This window comes from Salmo trutta, chromosome 16 (assembly GCF_901001165.1).
Source record: "Salmo trutta chromosome 16, fSalTru1.1, whole genome shotgun sequence".
Lineage (NCBI taxonomy): Eukaryota > Metazoa > Chordata > Actinopteri > Salmoniformes > Salmonidae > Salmo > Salmo trutta.
In genome coordinates this window covers 1,199,255-1,215,188 of record NC_042972.1, presented here as the reverse complement: position 1 = coordinate 1,215,188, position 15,934 = coordinate 1,199,255, and the positions used below count along the sequence as shown (strand labels likewise).

The following is a 15,934-nucleotide window of genomic DNA, read 5'->3' as shown; positions in this document are numbered from 1 at the left end:
ACGTATGTCTGACAACAGCTGATAATCACATAAAGTGACACGCTGTACCAAAATGAATGAATGGCAGGAATCAACAGAATTGAGCATTAGATTATGCATTCTCAGTAGGAGGAGCCTAGCATGCTGATATTCTCAGTAGGAGGAGCCTAGCATGCTGATATTCTCAGTAGGAGGAGCCTAGCATGTCCAGCTCTGTCCAGTTCTCTCCAGTTCTGGACCATGGCACTGTAGATTTCCAGTTAGTAGCGCAGTAGTTCTGGGCCATGCTAGACGTCTAGTTCTATTGTATTTCTATTGTCCAGTTCTGGGCCATCAAAGCAGTGATAAGGGAAGTCTATCATCCGGCTCGAAGGGACAGCTTGTGACTGAAGGAGCAGGGAGTTTGTACAATAGTAGTCCAGTGTTGTAGTAGTCCAGTAGCACAGGAAGTACTGTCCAGCTCTGGGTCATCATAGTAAACAGTATGTCCATGAACAGACCAGAAGATACCATACATCTCTTACTCTCCACTCCTATCATTGTAACATCCATGTCAGCCACAGACATCCCTGTCACTGAAATAAGCCTCTCTCTCTCAGAATTATGAACACTTCATTGTGACAGATGCTGGATTAGGTTCTGGGGAGAGATGTATGAGATAAGATACGAAAGAGACTAGTGAAGTCTCCACCCCCCTAAATGATAAGACACTAAGGAGACTAGTGAAGTCTCCACCCCCCCTAAATGATAAGACACTAAAGAGACTAGTGAAGTCTCCACCCCCCCTAAATGATAAGACACTAAAGAGTCTAGTGAAGTCTCCACTACCCCTAAATGATAAGACACTAAGGAGACTAGTGAAGTCTCCACCCCCCTAAATGATAAGATACTAATGAGACTAGTGAAGTCTCCACCCCCTAAATGATAAGATACTAAGGAGAGTAATGAAGTCTCCACCCCCCTAAATGATAAGACACTAAGGAGACTAGTGAAGTCTCCACCCCCCTAAATGATAAGACACTAAGGAGACTAGTGAAGTCTCCACCCCCCTAAATAATAAGACACTAAGGAGACTAGTGAAGTCTCCACCCCCCTAAATAATAAGACACTAAGGAGACTAGTGAAGTCTCCACCCCCTAAATGATAAGATACTAATGAGACTAGTGAAGTCTCCACCCCCTAAATGATAAGATACTAAGGAGACTAATGAAGTCTCCACCCCCTAAATGATAAGACACTAAAGAGACTAGTGAAGTCTCCACCCCCTAAATGATAAGACACTAAAGAGACTAGTGAAGGAGACTAACCCTAACCCTAACCACCCCTAAATGATAAGATACTAAGGAGTCTAGTGAAGTCTCCACCCCCTAAATGATAAGATACTAAGGAGACTAGTGAAGTCTCCACTACCCCTAAATGATAAGATACTAATGAGACTAGTGAAGTCTCCACCCCCTAAATGATAAGACACTAAGGAGACTAGTGAAGTCTCCACCACCCTAAATGATAAGATACTAATGAGACTAGTGAAGCCTCCACCCCCCTAAATGATAAGATACTAAGGAGACTAGTGAAATCTCCACCCCCCTAAATGATAAGACACTAAGGAGACTAGGGAAGTCTCCACCCCCTTAAATGATAAGACACTAAAGAGACTAGTGAAGTCTCCACCCCCCTAAATGATAAGATACTAAGGAGACTAGTGAAGTCTCCACCCCCCCTAAATGATAAGATACTAAGGAGACTAGTGAAGTCTCCACCCCCCCTAAATGATAACACACTAAAGAGACTAGTGAAGTCTCCACCCCCCTAAATGATAAGACAGTAAGGAGACTAGTGAAGTCTCCACCCTCCTAAATGATAAGACACTAAGGAGACTAGTGAAGTCTCCACCCCCCCTAAATGATAAGACACTAAGGAGACTAGTGAAGTCTCCACCCCCCCTAAATGATAAGATACTAATGAGACTAGTGAAGTCTCCACCCCCCTAAATGATAAGACACTAAAGAGACTAGTGAAGTCTCCACCCCCCTAAATGATAAGACACTAAGGAGACTAGTGAAGTCTCCACTACCCCTAAATGATAAGACACTAAGGAGACTAGTGAAGTCTCCACCCCCCTAAATGATAAGACACTAAGGAGACTAGTGAAGTCTCCACCCCCCCTAAATGATAAGATAGTAATGAGACTAGTGAAGTCTCCACCCCCCCTAAATGATAAGATACTAAGGAGACTAGTGAAGTCTCCACCCTCCTAAATGATAAGACACTAAGGAAACAACTGAAGTCTCCACCCCCCCTAAATGATAAGACACTAAGGAAACAACTGAAGTCTCCACCCCACCTAAATGATAAGACACTGTAACCCACATATTACCCTTATTTACAGGTGTATACCTCTGTCCTCTCTCTGCAGGTATTACACTTCACATAGCAGCACCAGAGAAAGTGGCAGTTGCACTGCCAGACTCTAGAGTACAGGTGAGTGTCGTAACCTCGTCCACAACACAACAGGTCACAGCCATTAGTCTGCTTGGCTGTCTTGTTACAAGACCTCCCGTGAGTACCCACGCTGCCCGTGACCAGGTCAGCTTCGCAGTAGTTAGGGCTCCTCTCTACGTACACCAAGTCTGTTTCCGTGGGCTTCCTGTAAGAGTGGGCCTTCTTGACCTTCAGGAAGGTGGGTCGTTTGCGTCGCGTGGCGCGTACCGGTTCGACGTGCACGGCCCGGCTGTACCTGTCCCTCAGTGTGTACCCCAGCTGGCGAAACATCGGCAGCCTGGTCCAACACGTCCTAGTGGTGCAGGATCCCGACACTCCATGACAGTTACACTCCAAACGCATACTCTTCTCCAGGATCTGGAGCACACACAGAGAGAGAGAGAGGAACACAGGGTCATATACACCGCCTTCAATTCACTGTTGGAGCTACAAACGCAAGCATTTCGCTGCACCTGCGATGACATATGCAAATCTGTGTAAGAAACCAATCAGACCAACAAGTTTTGATTTGATTTCAATTTAGACTATGCTTTAGTAAGAGGGATACAGACAGACAGACAGACAGACAGACAGACAGACAGACAGACAGACAGACAGACAGACAGACAGACAGACAGACAGAGTACCAGGTCAACACTGTCTCTCAGCAGCACCGACCGACCGACCACAACAACAAAAACATGGTTCAGTCTACAGTATACAACAACATGGTTCAGTCTACAGTATACAACAACATGGTTCAGTCTACAGTATACAACATGGTTCAGTCTACAGTATACAACATGGTTCAGTCTACAGTATACAACAACATGGTTCAGTCTACAGTATACAACATGGTTCAGTCTACAGTATACAACAACATGGTTCAGTCTACAGTACACAACAACATGGTTCAGTCTACAGTACACAACAACATGGTTCAGTCTACAGTACACAACAACATGGTTCAGTCTACAGTACACAACAACATGGTTCAGTCTACAGTACACAACATGGTTCAGTCTACAGTACACAACAACATGGTTCAGTCTACAGTACACAACAACATGGTTCAGTCTACAGTACACAACATGGTTCAGTCTACAGTAAACAACACCATGGTTCAGTCTACAGTACACAACAACATGGTTCAGTCTACAGTACAAAACAACATGGTTCAGTCTACAGTATACAACATGGTTCAGTCTACAGTATACAACAACATGGTTCAGTCTACAGTAAACAACAACATGGTTCAGTCTACAGTATACAACAACATGGTTCAGTTTACAGTACACAACAACATGGTTCAGTCTACAGTATACAACAACATGGTTCAGTCTACAGTACACAACATCATGGTTCAGTCTACAGTATACAACAACATGGTTCAGTCTACAGTAAACAACAACATGGTTCAGTCTACAGTATACAACAACATGGTTCAGTCTACAGTAAACAACAACATGGTTCAGTCTACAGTATACAACATGGTTCAGTCTGTTCCCTCCATTTCTGTGTGGGGTATTGTTTATTTGTCAGCTTGGCATGCTTCCGGCTGGTTTGCGCCGGGTTTTGTTTTATACCCGTGCTTTGTGGCTTTGTGACTTTGTACTTTGTGGTACTTTGTGCTGCCTCATTTGTTCTTTGGGCATTTTGTTTTTGTGACGTGATTGCGTTCTGTTCATATAATTGCCTCAGTAAAGTGCTTTGTCCACTCATCTCTGCTCTCCTGCGCCTGACTTCCATGCACCAGCTACACCCACCACTGACATGCTGCCTTGGCAGGAACTAATGGGGATCCATAATAAACCCCAGGAAGAGTAGCTGCTGCCTTGGCAGGAACTAATGGGGACCAATGATAAACCCCAGGAAGAGTAGCTGCTGCCTTGGCAGGAACTAATGGGGATCCATAATAAACCCCAGGAAGAGTAGCTGCTACCTTGGCAGGAACTAATGGGGATCCATAATAAACCCCGGGAAGATTAGATGCTGCCTTGGCTGGAACTAATGGGGATCCATAATAAACCCCAGGAAGAGTAGCTTCTGCCTTGACAGGAACTAATGGGGATCCATAATAAACCCCAGGAAGAGTAGCTGCTGCCTTGGCAGGAACTAATGGGGATCCATAATAAACCCCAGGAAGAGTAGCTGCTGCCTTGGCATTCAGTTGATGCTTTCTATTTCCTGTCCAGTCATATGGTCTTATGCATTAGATGTTCTTTCTATTTCCTGTCCAGTAATATGGTCTTACGCATTAGATGTTCTTTCTATTTCCTGTCCAGTAATATGGTCTTACGCATTAGATCGTCTTTCTATTTCCTGTCCAGTAATACGGTCTTACGCATTAGATGTTCTTTCTATTTCCTGTCCAGTAATATGGTCTATCACATTAGATGTTCTTTCTATTTCCTGTCCAGTAATATGGTCTATCACATTAGATGTTCTTTCTATTTCCTGTCCAGTAATACGGTCTTACGCATTAGATGTTCTTTCTATTTCCTGTCCAGTAATATGGTCTTACACATTAGATGTTCTTTCTATTTCTGTCACGCCCTGACCTGAGAGAGAGGGTTTGTTTTACTATGTGGTTAGGTCAGGGTGTGGGGGTGGGCATTCTATGTTTTGTATTTCTTTGTGTTGGGCCGAGTATGGTTCCTAATCAGAGGCAGCTGTCTATCGTTGTCTCTGATTAGGAATCATACTTAGGCAGCCTTTTCCCACCTGTGTTTTGTGGGTAGTTATTTTCTGTTTTGTATTCGTTACCTGACGGAACTGTTTGGCTTTTCGTTTTGTTTCTTTGTTATAGTGTTTCATTGTTGAATAAATATAATGAACACTTACCACGCTGCGCTTTGGTCACCGCTCTAAGACAGCCGTAACAATTTCCTGTCAAGTCATATGGTCTTATGCATTTGATGTTCTTTCTATTTCCTGTCCAGTCCAGGGACCAGGGATTGACCATATAACTGGACAGTACTCTAAGTGTGATTGGACCAGGGGTTGACCATATAACTGGACAGTACTCTAAGTGTGACAGGACCAGGGATTGACCATATAACTGGACAGTACTCTAAGTGTGATAGGACCAGGGATTGACCATATAACTGGACAGTACTCTAAGTGTGATAGGACCAGGGATTGACCACATAACTGGACAGTACTCTAAGTGTGATAGGACCAGGGATTGACCATATAACTGGACAGTACTCTAAGTGTGACAGGACCAGGGATTGACCATATAACCGGACAGTACTCTAAGTGTGATTGGACCAGGGATTGACCATATAACTGGACAGTACTCTAAGTGTAACAGGACCAGGGATTGACCATATAACTGGACAGTACTCTAAGTGTGATAGGACCAGGGATTGACCATATAACTGGACAGTACTCTAAGTGTGATTGGACCAGGGATTGACCATATAACCAGACAATACTCTAAGTGTGACAGGACCAGGGATTGACCATATAACTGGACAGTACTCTAAGTGTGATAGGACCAGGGATTGACCATATAACTGGACAGTACTCTAAGTGTGATAGGACCAGGGATTGACCATATAACTGGACAGTACTCTAAGTGTGATTGGACCAGGGATTGACCATATAACTGGACAGTACTCTAAGTGTGACAGGACCAGGGATTGACCATATAACTGGACAGTACTCTAAGTGTGATAGGACCAGGGATTGACCATATAACTGGACAGTACTCTAAGTGTGATAGGACCAGGGATTGACCATATAACTGAACAGTACTCTAAGTGTGATTGGACCAGGGATTGACCATATAACTGGACAGTACTCTAAGTGTGACAGGACCAGGGATTGACCATATAACTGGACAGTACTCTAAGTGTGATAGAACCAGGGATTGACCATATAACTGGACAGTACTCTAAGTGTGACAGGACCAGGGATTGACCATATAACCGGACAGTACTCTAAGTGTGATTGGACCAAGGATTGACCATATAACTGGACAGTACTCTAAGTGTAACAGGACCAGGGATTGACCATATAACTGGACAGTACTCTAAGTGTGATGGGACCAGGGATTAACCATATAACTGGACAGTACTCTAAGTGTGACAGGACCAGGGATTGACCATATAACTGGACAGTACTCTAAGTGTGATAGAACCAGGGATTGACCATATAACTGGACAGTACTCTAAGTGTGACAGGACCAGGGATTGACCATATAACCGGACAGTACTCTAAGTGTGATTGGACCAGGGATTGACCATATAACTGGACAGTACTCTAAGTGTGATTGGACCAGGGATTGACCATATAACTGGACAGTACTCTAAGTGTAACAGGACCAGGGATTGACCATATAACTGGACAGTACTCTAAGTGTGATAGGACCAGGGATTGACCATATAACTGGACAGTACTCTAAGTGTGATGGGACCAGGGATTGACCATATAACTGGACAGTACTCTAAGTGTGACAGGACCAGGGATTGACCATATAACTGGACAGTACTCTAAGTGTGATGGGACCAGGGATTGACCATATAACTGGACAGTACTCTAAGTGTGATTGGACCAGGGATTGACCATATAACTGGACAGGACCAGGGATTGACCATATAACTGGACAGTACTCTAAGTGTTATAGGTCCAGGGATTGAATCACCTGATTCAGTGTGCTAAATGTTACATACTCTGAACATGTTCTTGTAACAGTAATTCCCTCTCCCATCTTAATAACGATATTATCTGTGTTCTGACCATGATAAAGCTGCTTCCAACATGATGCCTAGCAGTTTTGTTTTTTTCACTTCCTCTACATGTGTTCTATTCATCAGCAAGCACATATCTTCAACCAAATACAATACACTTAGTTTTAGAAATGTTCAACACCAATTTGTTCATTTCAACCCACTCAGACACCATTCTTAGTTCACAGCTCAGTACATCTGTTAGCTCATTACATTCTGAGGCTGCGCTATACATTGTAGAGTCATCAGCATACATTACCATTCTTCCTTTGTTCATTACTAAAGGTAAATCATTAGTAAAGACAGAGTTGAGCAGTGGGCCTAGGCAGCTTCCTTGAGGAACACCACAGTGTATATCTTTACTGTTTGAAAAGCTACCATTAAAGAACATAACATTTGAGAGTAACAGTTCATGATCAATTACCTCAAAAGCAGCACTGAAATCTAGCAACACCGCACCAACTAACTTCATGTCATCTATACTCTTTAACAGTGCCATCCGTTTTGTCACCAAAGCCCCATATACAACCCACCACTGCGATCTGTATGCTCTCGTTGGCTGGCCTTCACTTCATAATCGTCGCCAAACACATTGGCTCCAGGTCATCTACAAGACCCTGCTAGGTAAAGTCCCTCCTTATCTCCGCTCACTGGTCACCATAGCAGCACCCACCTGTAGCACGCGCTCCAGCAGGTATATCTCTCTGGTCACCCCTAAAGCCAACTCCTCCTTTGGTCGTCTCTCCTTCCAGTTCTCTGCTGCCAATGACTGGAACGAACTACAAAAATCTCTGAAATTGGAAACACTTATCTCCCTCACTAGCTTTAAGCACCAGCTGTCAGAGCAGCTCACAGATCACTGCACCTGTACATAGCCCATCTATAATTTAGCCCAAACTACTACCTCTTCCCCTACTGTATTTATTTATTTTATTTATTTTGCTCATTTGCACCATATTATTTATATTTGAACTTTGAACTTTCTTCAAACTACAAATCTACCATTCCAGTGTTTTTCTTGCTATACTTTATTTACTTTGCCACCATGGCATTTTTTTGCTTTTACCTCCCTTATCTCACATCATTTGCTCACATTGTATATAGTCTTATTTTTATTTTTTTTCTACTGTATTATTGACTGTATGTTGTTTACTCCATGTGTAACTCTGTGTTGTTGTATGTTGTCGAACTGCTTTGCTTTATCTTGGCCAGGTCGCAATTGTAAATGAGAACTTGTTCTCAACTTGCCTACCTGGTTAAATAAAGGTGAAATAAAAAAAAATAAAAAAAAAACAATCATCTGTCATTTGTGCTAAGGCCTTACTCGTAGGTCCCCAAAGCACACACATCCTTGGGTCGCACCTCTTTTCAGTTCGCTGCAGCTAGCAACTGGAACAAGCTGCAAAAAACATTCAAACTGGACAGTTTTATCTCAATCTCTTAATTGAAAGACTCAATCATGGACACTCTTAATGACAGTTGTGGCTGCTTTGCGTGATGTATGGTTGTCTCTAACTTCTTGCCCTTTGTGCTGTTGTCTGTGCCCAATAATGTTTGTCCCATGTTTTGTGCTGCTACCATGTTGTGTTGCTACCATGCTGTGTTGTCATGTGTTACTGCTATGCTATGTTGTTGTCTTAGGTCTCTCTGTAGTGTTGTGGTGTCTCTCTTGTCGTGATGTGTGTTTTGTCATGATATTTTTATTTTTAATCCCAGGCCCCAGTCCCCGCAGGAGGCCTTTTGCCTTTTGGTAGGCTGTCAATGTAAATAAGAATTTGTTCTTATTTAAATAAATACAAAATTATGTATATATTTTTTATACTCTGGACTCTCTGACATTGCTCATCCTAATATTTATATATTTCTTAATTCCATTCTTTTACTTTTAGATTTGTGTGTATTGTTGTGAATTGTTAGATATTACTGCACTGTTGGAGCTAGGAACAAAAATTCCTCTACACCTGCAATAACATCTGCTAGTATGCGACCAATAACATTTGATTTGAACACAGTATGAATGATGAGCACCTCGTGCCTAAAACAACAGGCATGTGGGTGTTCATATGTGGGTGTGTTTATATGTGGGTGTGTTTATATGTGGGTGTGTTCATATGTGGGTGTGTTCATATGTGGGTGTGTTTATATGTGGGTGTGTTCATATGTGGGTGTGTTCATATGTGGGTGTGTTTATATGTGGGTGTGTTCATATGTGGGTGTGTTCATATGTGGGTGTGTTTATATGTGGATGTGTTTATATGTGTGTAGTGTTTATATGTGGGTGTGTTTATATGTGGGTGTGTTCATATGTGAGTGTGTTCATATGTGGGTGTGTTCATATGTGGGTGTGTTTATATGTGGGTGTGTTTATATGTGGGTGTGTTTATATGTGTGTAGTGTTTATATGTGGGTGTGTTTATATGTGGGTGTGTTTATATGTGGGTGTGTTTATATGTGGGAGTGTTTATATGTGGGTGTGTTTATATGTGGGAGTGTTTATATGTGGGTGTGTTTATATGTGTGTAGTGTTTATATGTGGGTGTGTTCATATGTGTGTAGTGTTTATATGTGTGTAGTGTTTATATGTGTGTAGTGTTTATATGTGGGTGTGTTTGTATGTGGGAGTATTTATATGTGTGTAGTGTTTATATGTGGGTGTGTTTGTATGTGGGAGTGTTTATATGTGTATAGTGTTTATATGTGGGTGTGTTTATATGTGGGTGTGTTTATATGTGTGTAGTGTTTATATGTGTGTGTGTTCATATGTGTGTAGTGTACACAGATTAATCTCAAGAGTCAGGTTTCAGCTACTCCATGTTGCCTGCCTTTCTCCTTCATAAAGCCGGTGAATCCTGAATGCCTATGGGGCTCAATGTATTAGTCCCATATGGCACACTATTCCCTATGTAGTACACTATTTTAGACCAGGGCCATAGGGTAGTGGTTCACTATACAGTCTAGGGAATAGGGTGATAGTTGGAATACAGACTAGGTGTCTAGAGGAATCTATAAAGGTCTTGCTGACTGGCAGCAGTGAACGGGTGTCAAGTAGCCTAGCTGTTCAGAGGTTGGGCCAGTAACCAAAAGGTTGCTGGTTTGAATCCCCGAGCTGACTAGGTGAACAATTTGTCTGTGTCCTTAAGCAAGGCACTTAACCCTAACTGCGCCTGTAAGTCACTCTGAATAAGAGTGTCTGTTAAATGACAAAAATGTAAACAGCCTGTTAGAGGTTGGTATTCTAGTCTCTCTTTTAGCCTCCATCTTTCTCTTTCAGTCTGTCTCCATCTCACTCTCTCTACATTCTCTCTCTTTCAGTCTGTCTCCATCTCTCTTCAGTCTGTCTCCATCTCTCTTCAGTCTGTCTCCATCTCTCTTCAGTCTGTCTCCATCTCTCTCTTTCAGTCTGTCTCCATCTATCTCTTTCAGTCTGTTTCCATCTCTCTCTTTCAGTCTGTCTCCATCTCTCTTCAGTCTTTCTCCATCTCTCTCTTTCAGTCTGTCTCCATTTCTCTTTCAGTCTGTCTCCATCTATCTCTTTCAGTCTGTTTTCATCTCTCTCTTTCAGTATCTCCCCATCTCTCTTTCAGTCTGTCTTCATCACTCTCCCTCTGCATTCTTTCTCTTTCTGACTCTGTCTCATCTCTCTTCAGTCTGTCTCCATCTCTCTCTTTCAGTCTGTCTCCATCTCTCTCTGCATCTCTTTCAGTCTGTCTCCATCTCTCTCTGCATCTCTCTCTTTCAGTCTACCCCCCATTTCCAAGATGGCGTAGCAGTCAGACGTCTTTGTCCTGTCGTGTCCCTTGTATATATCTTTTTAAAATATTTTCCTAAACCTCAACTTCTAAATACTCTCCTGCAACCCGCCTCACCCAATGTGGCGTGGATCTGTTTTCTTCTAAAGTATTTCTATTTACTTCGGATCTGGAATCCCTCAACTGAAGCTAGCCAGCTAACTACCTACCAGTTATCAGTCAGCAAACCATTGCTAGCGGTCATCAGCTAACTTTTAGCTCGGAAAGCTCTCGCCAGTTTGAACAACGTGTCTCAAACCAGAGCATGCTAACTGGCTAGCGTTTCCATCCCGGAGCAAGCACCAATTAGCCTGAAGCTAGCCCGGCCAGGGCTCCTGTGCTATCACCGAAGCCCACTCCTGGGCTACAATATCCGGACCCCTTCTACTGCCGGTACGGGGCACGGAATCCTGCCGACCCTCTACGACTGGAATACCAACATAATCTGCCCGAGGATTCCAACAGGCCCCTCAGGCAAGACATCCGCTGAAGGCCCATTCTGCTAACCGGCCTGCTAGCTATCTAGAGCTACTTGGAACCCTACTAATTCTACAACTGGTCTATCGACGTCACTGCACGAAGAGGCAAAAACAGACTTACCCCCATCGCGATGTCCCCCAAAGGATAACTTGCTATCCCCGGTCTGCTAACTGCTAGCTTGCCTGCCCCGGTCTGCTAACTGCTAGCCCCGGTCTGCCAACTGCTTGCTTGCTAACCCGGTCTGCTAACTGCTAGCTTGCCAGCCCCGGTCTGCTAACTGCTAGCCCCGGTCTGCCAACTGCTTGCTTGCTAACCCGGTCTGCTAACTGCTAGCTTGCCAGTCCCAGTCTGCTAACTGCTAGCTTGTTTAGCCCCACCCTACTAACTGTTAGCTTGTTAGCATCGGCCCGCTAACTGTCTGAATCGCCGTGTCCCCAGCCAGCCCAACCACTCACTGGACCCATATGTTCACTTCGCTACGCATGCCTCTCTCTAATATCAATATGCCTCGTCCATTACTGTCCTGGTTAGTGATTACTGTCTTATTTCACTGTAGAGCCTCTAGCCCTGCTCAATATGCCTTAACCATGTTGTTCCACCTCCAACATATGCGATGACATCACCTGGTTTAAACATCTCTAGAGACTATATCTCTCTCATCATTACTCAATGCCTAGGTTTACCTCCAATGTACTCACATCCTACCTTACCTTTGTCTGTACACTATGCCTTGAATCTATGCTATCATGCCCAGAAACCTGCTCCTTTTACTCTCTGTTCCAAATGTGCTAGACGGCCAGTTCGTATAGCCTTTAGCCGTACCCTTATCCTACTTCTCCTCTGTTCCTCTGGTGATGTGGAGGTTAATCCAGGTCCTGCAGTGCCTAGCTCCACTCCCACTCCCCAGGTGCTCTCATTTGTTGACTTCTGTAACCATAAAAGCCTTGGTTTCATGCATGTTAACATTAGAAGCCTACTCCCTAAGTTTGTTTTACTCACTGCTTTAGCACACTCTGCCATTCCGGATGTCTTAGCCGTGTCTGAATCCTGGCTTAGGAAAACCACCAAAAACCCTGAAATCTCCATCGCTAACTATAACATTTTCCGCCAAGATAGAACTGCCAAAGGTGGCGGTGTTGCAATCTACTGCAAAGATAGCCTGCAGAGTTCAATTCGAGCTTCTACTTCTAAAAATGCACCTTTCAAGAAACAAGTCTCTCACTGTTGCCGCTTGCTATAGACCTCCCTCTGCCCCAGCTGTGCCCTCGATACCATATGTGAATTGATTGCCCCCCATCTATCTTCTGAGCTCGTGCTACTAGGTGACCTAAACTGGGACATGCTTAACACCTCGGCCATCCTACAATCGAAGCTTGAAGCCCTCAATCTCACACAAATTATCAATGAATCTACCAGGTACAACCCCAAATCCGTAAACACGGGCACCCTCATAGATGTCATCCTAACTAACTCGCCCTCCAAATACACATCTGCTGTTTTCAATCAAGATCTCAGCGATCACTGCCTCATTACCTGCATCCATAATGGGTCTGTGACCAAACGACCACCCCTCATCACTGTCAAACGCACCCTAAAACACTTCTGCGAGCAGGCCTTTCAAATCGACCTGGCCGGGGTATCCTGGAATGACATTGACCTCATCCTATCAGTAGATGATGCCTGGCTATTCTTTAAAAGTGCCTTCCTCACCATCTTAAATAAGCATGCCCCACTCAAAAACTTTGAACTAGCAATAGATGTCACGTCCTGACCAGCAGAGGGAGGTATTGTATCAGTTTTGGTCAGGATGTGGCAGGTTTTTTGTATGTTAACCTCTACGGGCTAGGGGGCAGCATTGAGAATTTTGGAAAAAATATGTGCCCATTTTTAACTGCCTCCTACACCTACCCAGTAACTAGAATATGCATATACTTATTATATATGGATAGAAAACACCCTAAAGTTTCTAAAAATGTTTGAATGGTGTCTGTGAGTATAACAGAACTCATTTGGCAGGCAAAACCCTGAGACAGATTCTGACAGGAAGTGGATACCTGATGTGTTGAATTGACTTTGAGCCTATGCCATTGAAAAACAAAGGGGGTGAGGAATATTTTGGCACTTCCTATTGCTTCCACAAGATGTCCCCAGCCTTTACAAAGTGTTTTGAGTCTTCTACAGTGAGATCTGACTGAAGAAGAGCGTTGGAACGGCGATGGTCCATTAGACACCTGGCGTGCGAGTTGATGGTGGGTACTCTCATTCCGAAACGTTTTAAAAGAGAACCCAATGGTCCGCCTTGAATTTTATTCATGTTCTGGTTAAAAAAGGCCCTAATGATTTATGCGATACAACGTTTGACATGTTTGAACGAACGTAAATATATTTTTTCCGTTCGTGATGTGAAGTGAAGTCCGGCTGGCTTAGATCATGTGCTAACAACACGGAGGTTTTGGGACATAAATGATGAGCTTTTTTGAACAAAACTACATTCGTTATGGACCTGGGATTCTTTGGAAGTGACATCTGATGAAGAGAATCAAAGGTAATGGATTATTTACATGGTATTTTCGATTTTAGATCTCTCCAACATGGCGGTTAGTCTGTATCGCAATGCGTATTTTTCTGGCGCAGTGCTCAGATTATTGCAAAGTGTGATTTCCCAGTAAGGTTAATTTTAAATCTGGCAAGTCCATTGCGTTCAAGAGATGTCAATCTATAATTCTTTGAATGACAATATAATATTTTACCAATGTTTTCTAATATTAATTAATTATTTTGTTGTGATGACTTGACTGCCGGTATTGGAGGGAAACGATTTCCTGAACATCAACGCCATAGTAAAACGCTGTTTTTAGATATAAATATGAACTTGATAGAACTAAAAATGCATGCATTGTCTAACATAATGTCCTAGGAGTGTCATCTGATGGAGATTGTAAAAGGTTAGTGCATAATTTTAGCTGATTTTATGGTTTTGGTGACGCCTGTCTTTGAATTGACAATACACTACACACAGCTATTGTCAATGTACTCTCCTAACATAACCTAACTTTATGATTTCGCCGTAAAACCTTTTTGAAATCGGAAAACGTGGTTAGATTAAGGAGATGTTTATCTTTCAAAGGGTGCCAGATAGTTGTATGTTTGAAAAACTTGAATTTTGACATTTATTTGGTTTCAAATTTGCCGCTCTTGAAATGCACCTGCTGTTGATAGGGTGCGCCACAGGTGGCACGCTAACGTCCCACATAGCCCAAAGAAGTTAAGGGTTTGTGTTGGGGATTGGACTCCCAATTGAAGGCAGGTGTGTTGAGTTGCCTTTGATTGGGAGTCCTATATAGAAGGGTGTGTTTTTCTTTGGGATTGTGGGTAATTGTTTCTTGTTTAGTGTGGTTGCACCTGACAGGACTGTTGGCTGTCAGTTTCCTTGTTTTTGTTCTTGTATAGTGTTCGTTATAATTAAATTGAAGGATGAATACTAACTCTGCTGCATTTTGGTCCATTTCTGAAGACAGCTGTGACAATAGATATAGACCTTGGTTCACTCCAGACCTGTCTGCCCTTGACCAGCACAAAAACACCCTGTGGCGTACTGCATTAGCATCGAATAACCCCCGCAATACGCAACTTTTCAGGGAAGTTAGGAACAAATATACACAGGCAGTTAGAAAAGCTAAGGCTAGCTTTTTCAAACAGAAATTTGCATCCTGTAGTACTAACTCAAAAAAGTTGTGGGACACTGTAAAGTCCATGGAGAATAAGAGCACCTCCTCCCAGCTGCCCACTGCTCTGAGGCTAGGAAACACTGTTACCACCGATAAATCCACTATAATTGAGAATTTCAATAAGTATTTCTCTACGGCTGGCCATGCTTTCCACCTGGCTACCCCTACACCGGTCAACTGCCCGACACCCTCCACAGCAACCCGCCAAAGCCCCCACCATTTCTCCTTCTCCCAAATCCAGATAGCTGATGTTCTGAAAGAGCTGCAAAATATGGACCCATACAAATCAGCCGGGCTAGACAATCTGGACCCTCTCTTTCTAAAATTATTATTATTATTAAATTGTTGCAACCCCTATGACTAGCCTGTTCAACCTCTCTTTCGTATGGTCTGAGATTCCCAAAGGTTGGAAAGCTGCCGCGGTCATCCCCCTCTTTAAAGGGGAGACACTCTAGACCAAAACTGTTACAGATCTAAATCTATCCTACCCTATCTTTCTAAGGTCTTCGAAAGCCAAGTTAATAAACAGATCACCGAACATTTCGAATCCCACCGTACCTTCTCTGCTTTGCAATCTGGTTTCCAAGCTGGTTATGGGTGCACCTCAGCCATGCTCAAGGTCCTAAACAACATCATAACCGCCATCGATAAGAGACATTACTGTGCAGCCGTATTCATCGACCTGGCCAAGGCTTTCGACTCTGTCAATCACCACATTCTTATTGGCAGACTCGGCAGCCTT

General features: G+C 43.2%; 1 protein-coding gene across 1 annotated transcript in view; it reads right to left on the bottom strand.

The window, feature by feature from the left end:
• Positions 1-2,350: 2,350 nt before the first annotated feature.
• The window catches only part of wnt7aa (wingless-type MMTV integration site family, member 7Aa), a 49,480-nt gene continuing 35,896 nt past the window's right edge, over positions 2,351-15,934 (bottom strand). The window contains exon 4 of the mRNA XM_029692720.1: positions 2,351-2,838. Within this exon, the coding sequence (XP_029548580.1) occupies positions 2,359-2,838 (480 nt within the window). The 3' untranslated portion in view covers positions 2,351-2,358. The remainder of the gene's footprint in view (positions 2,839-15,934) is intronic.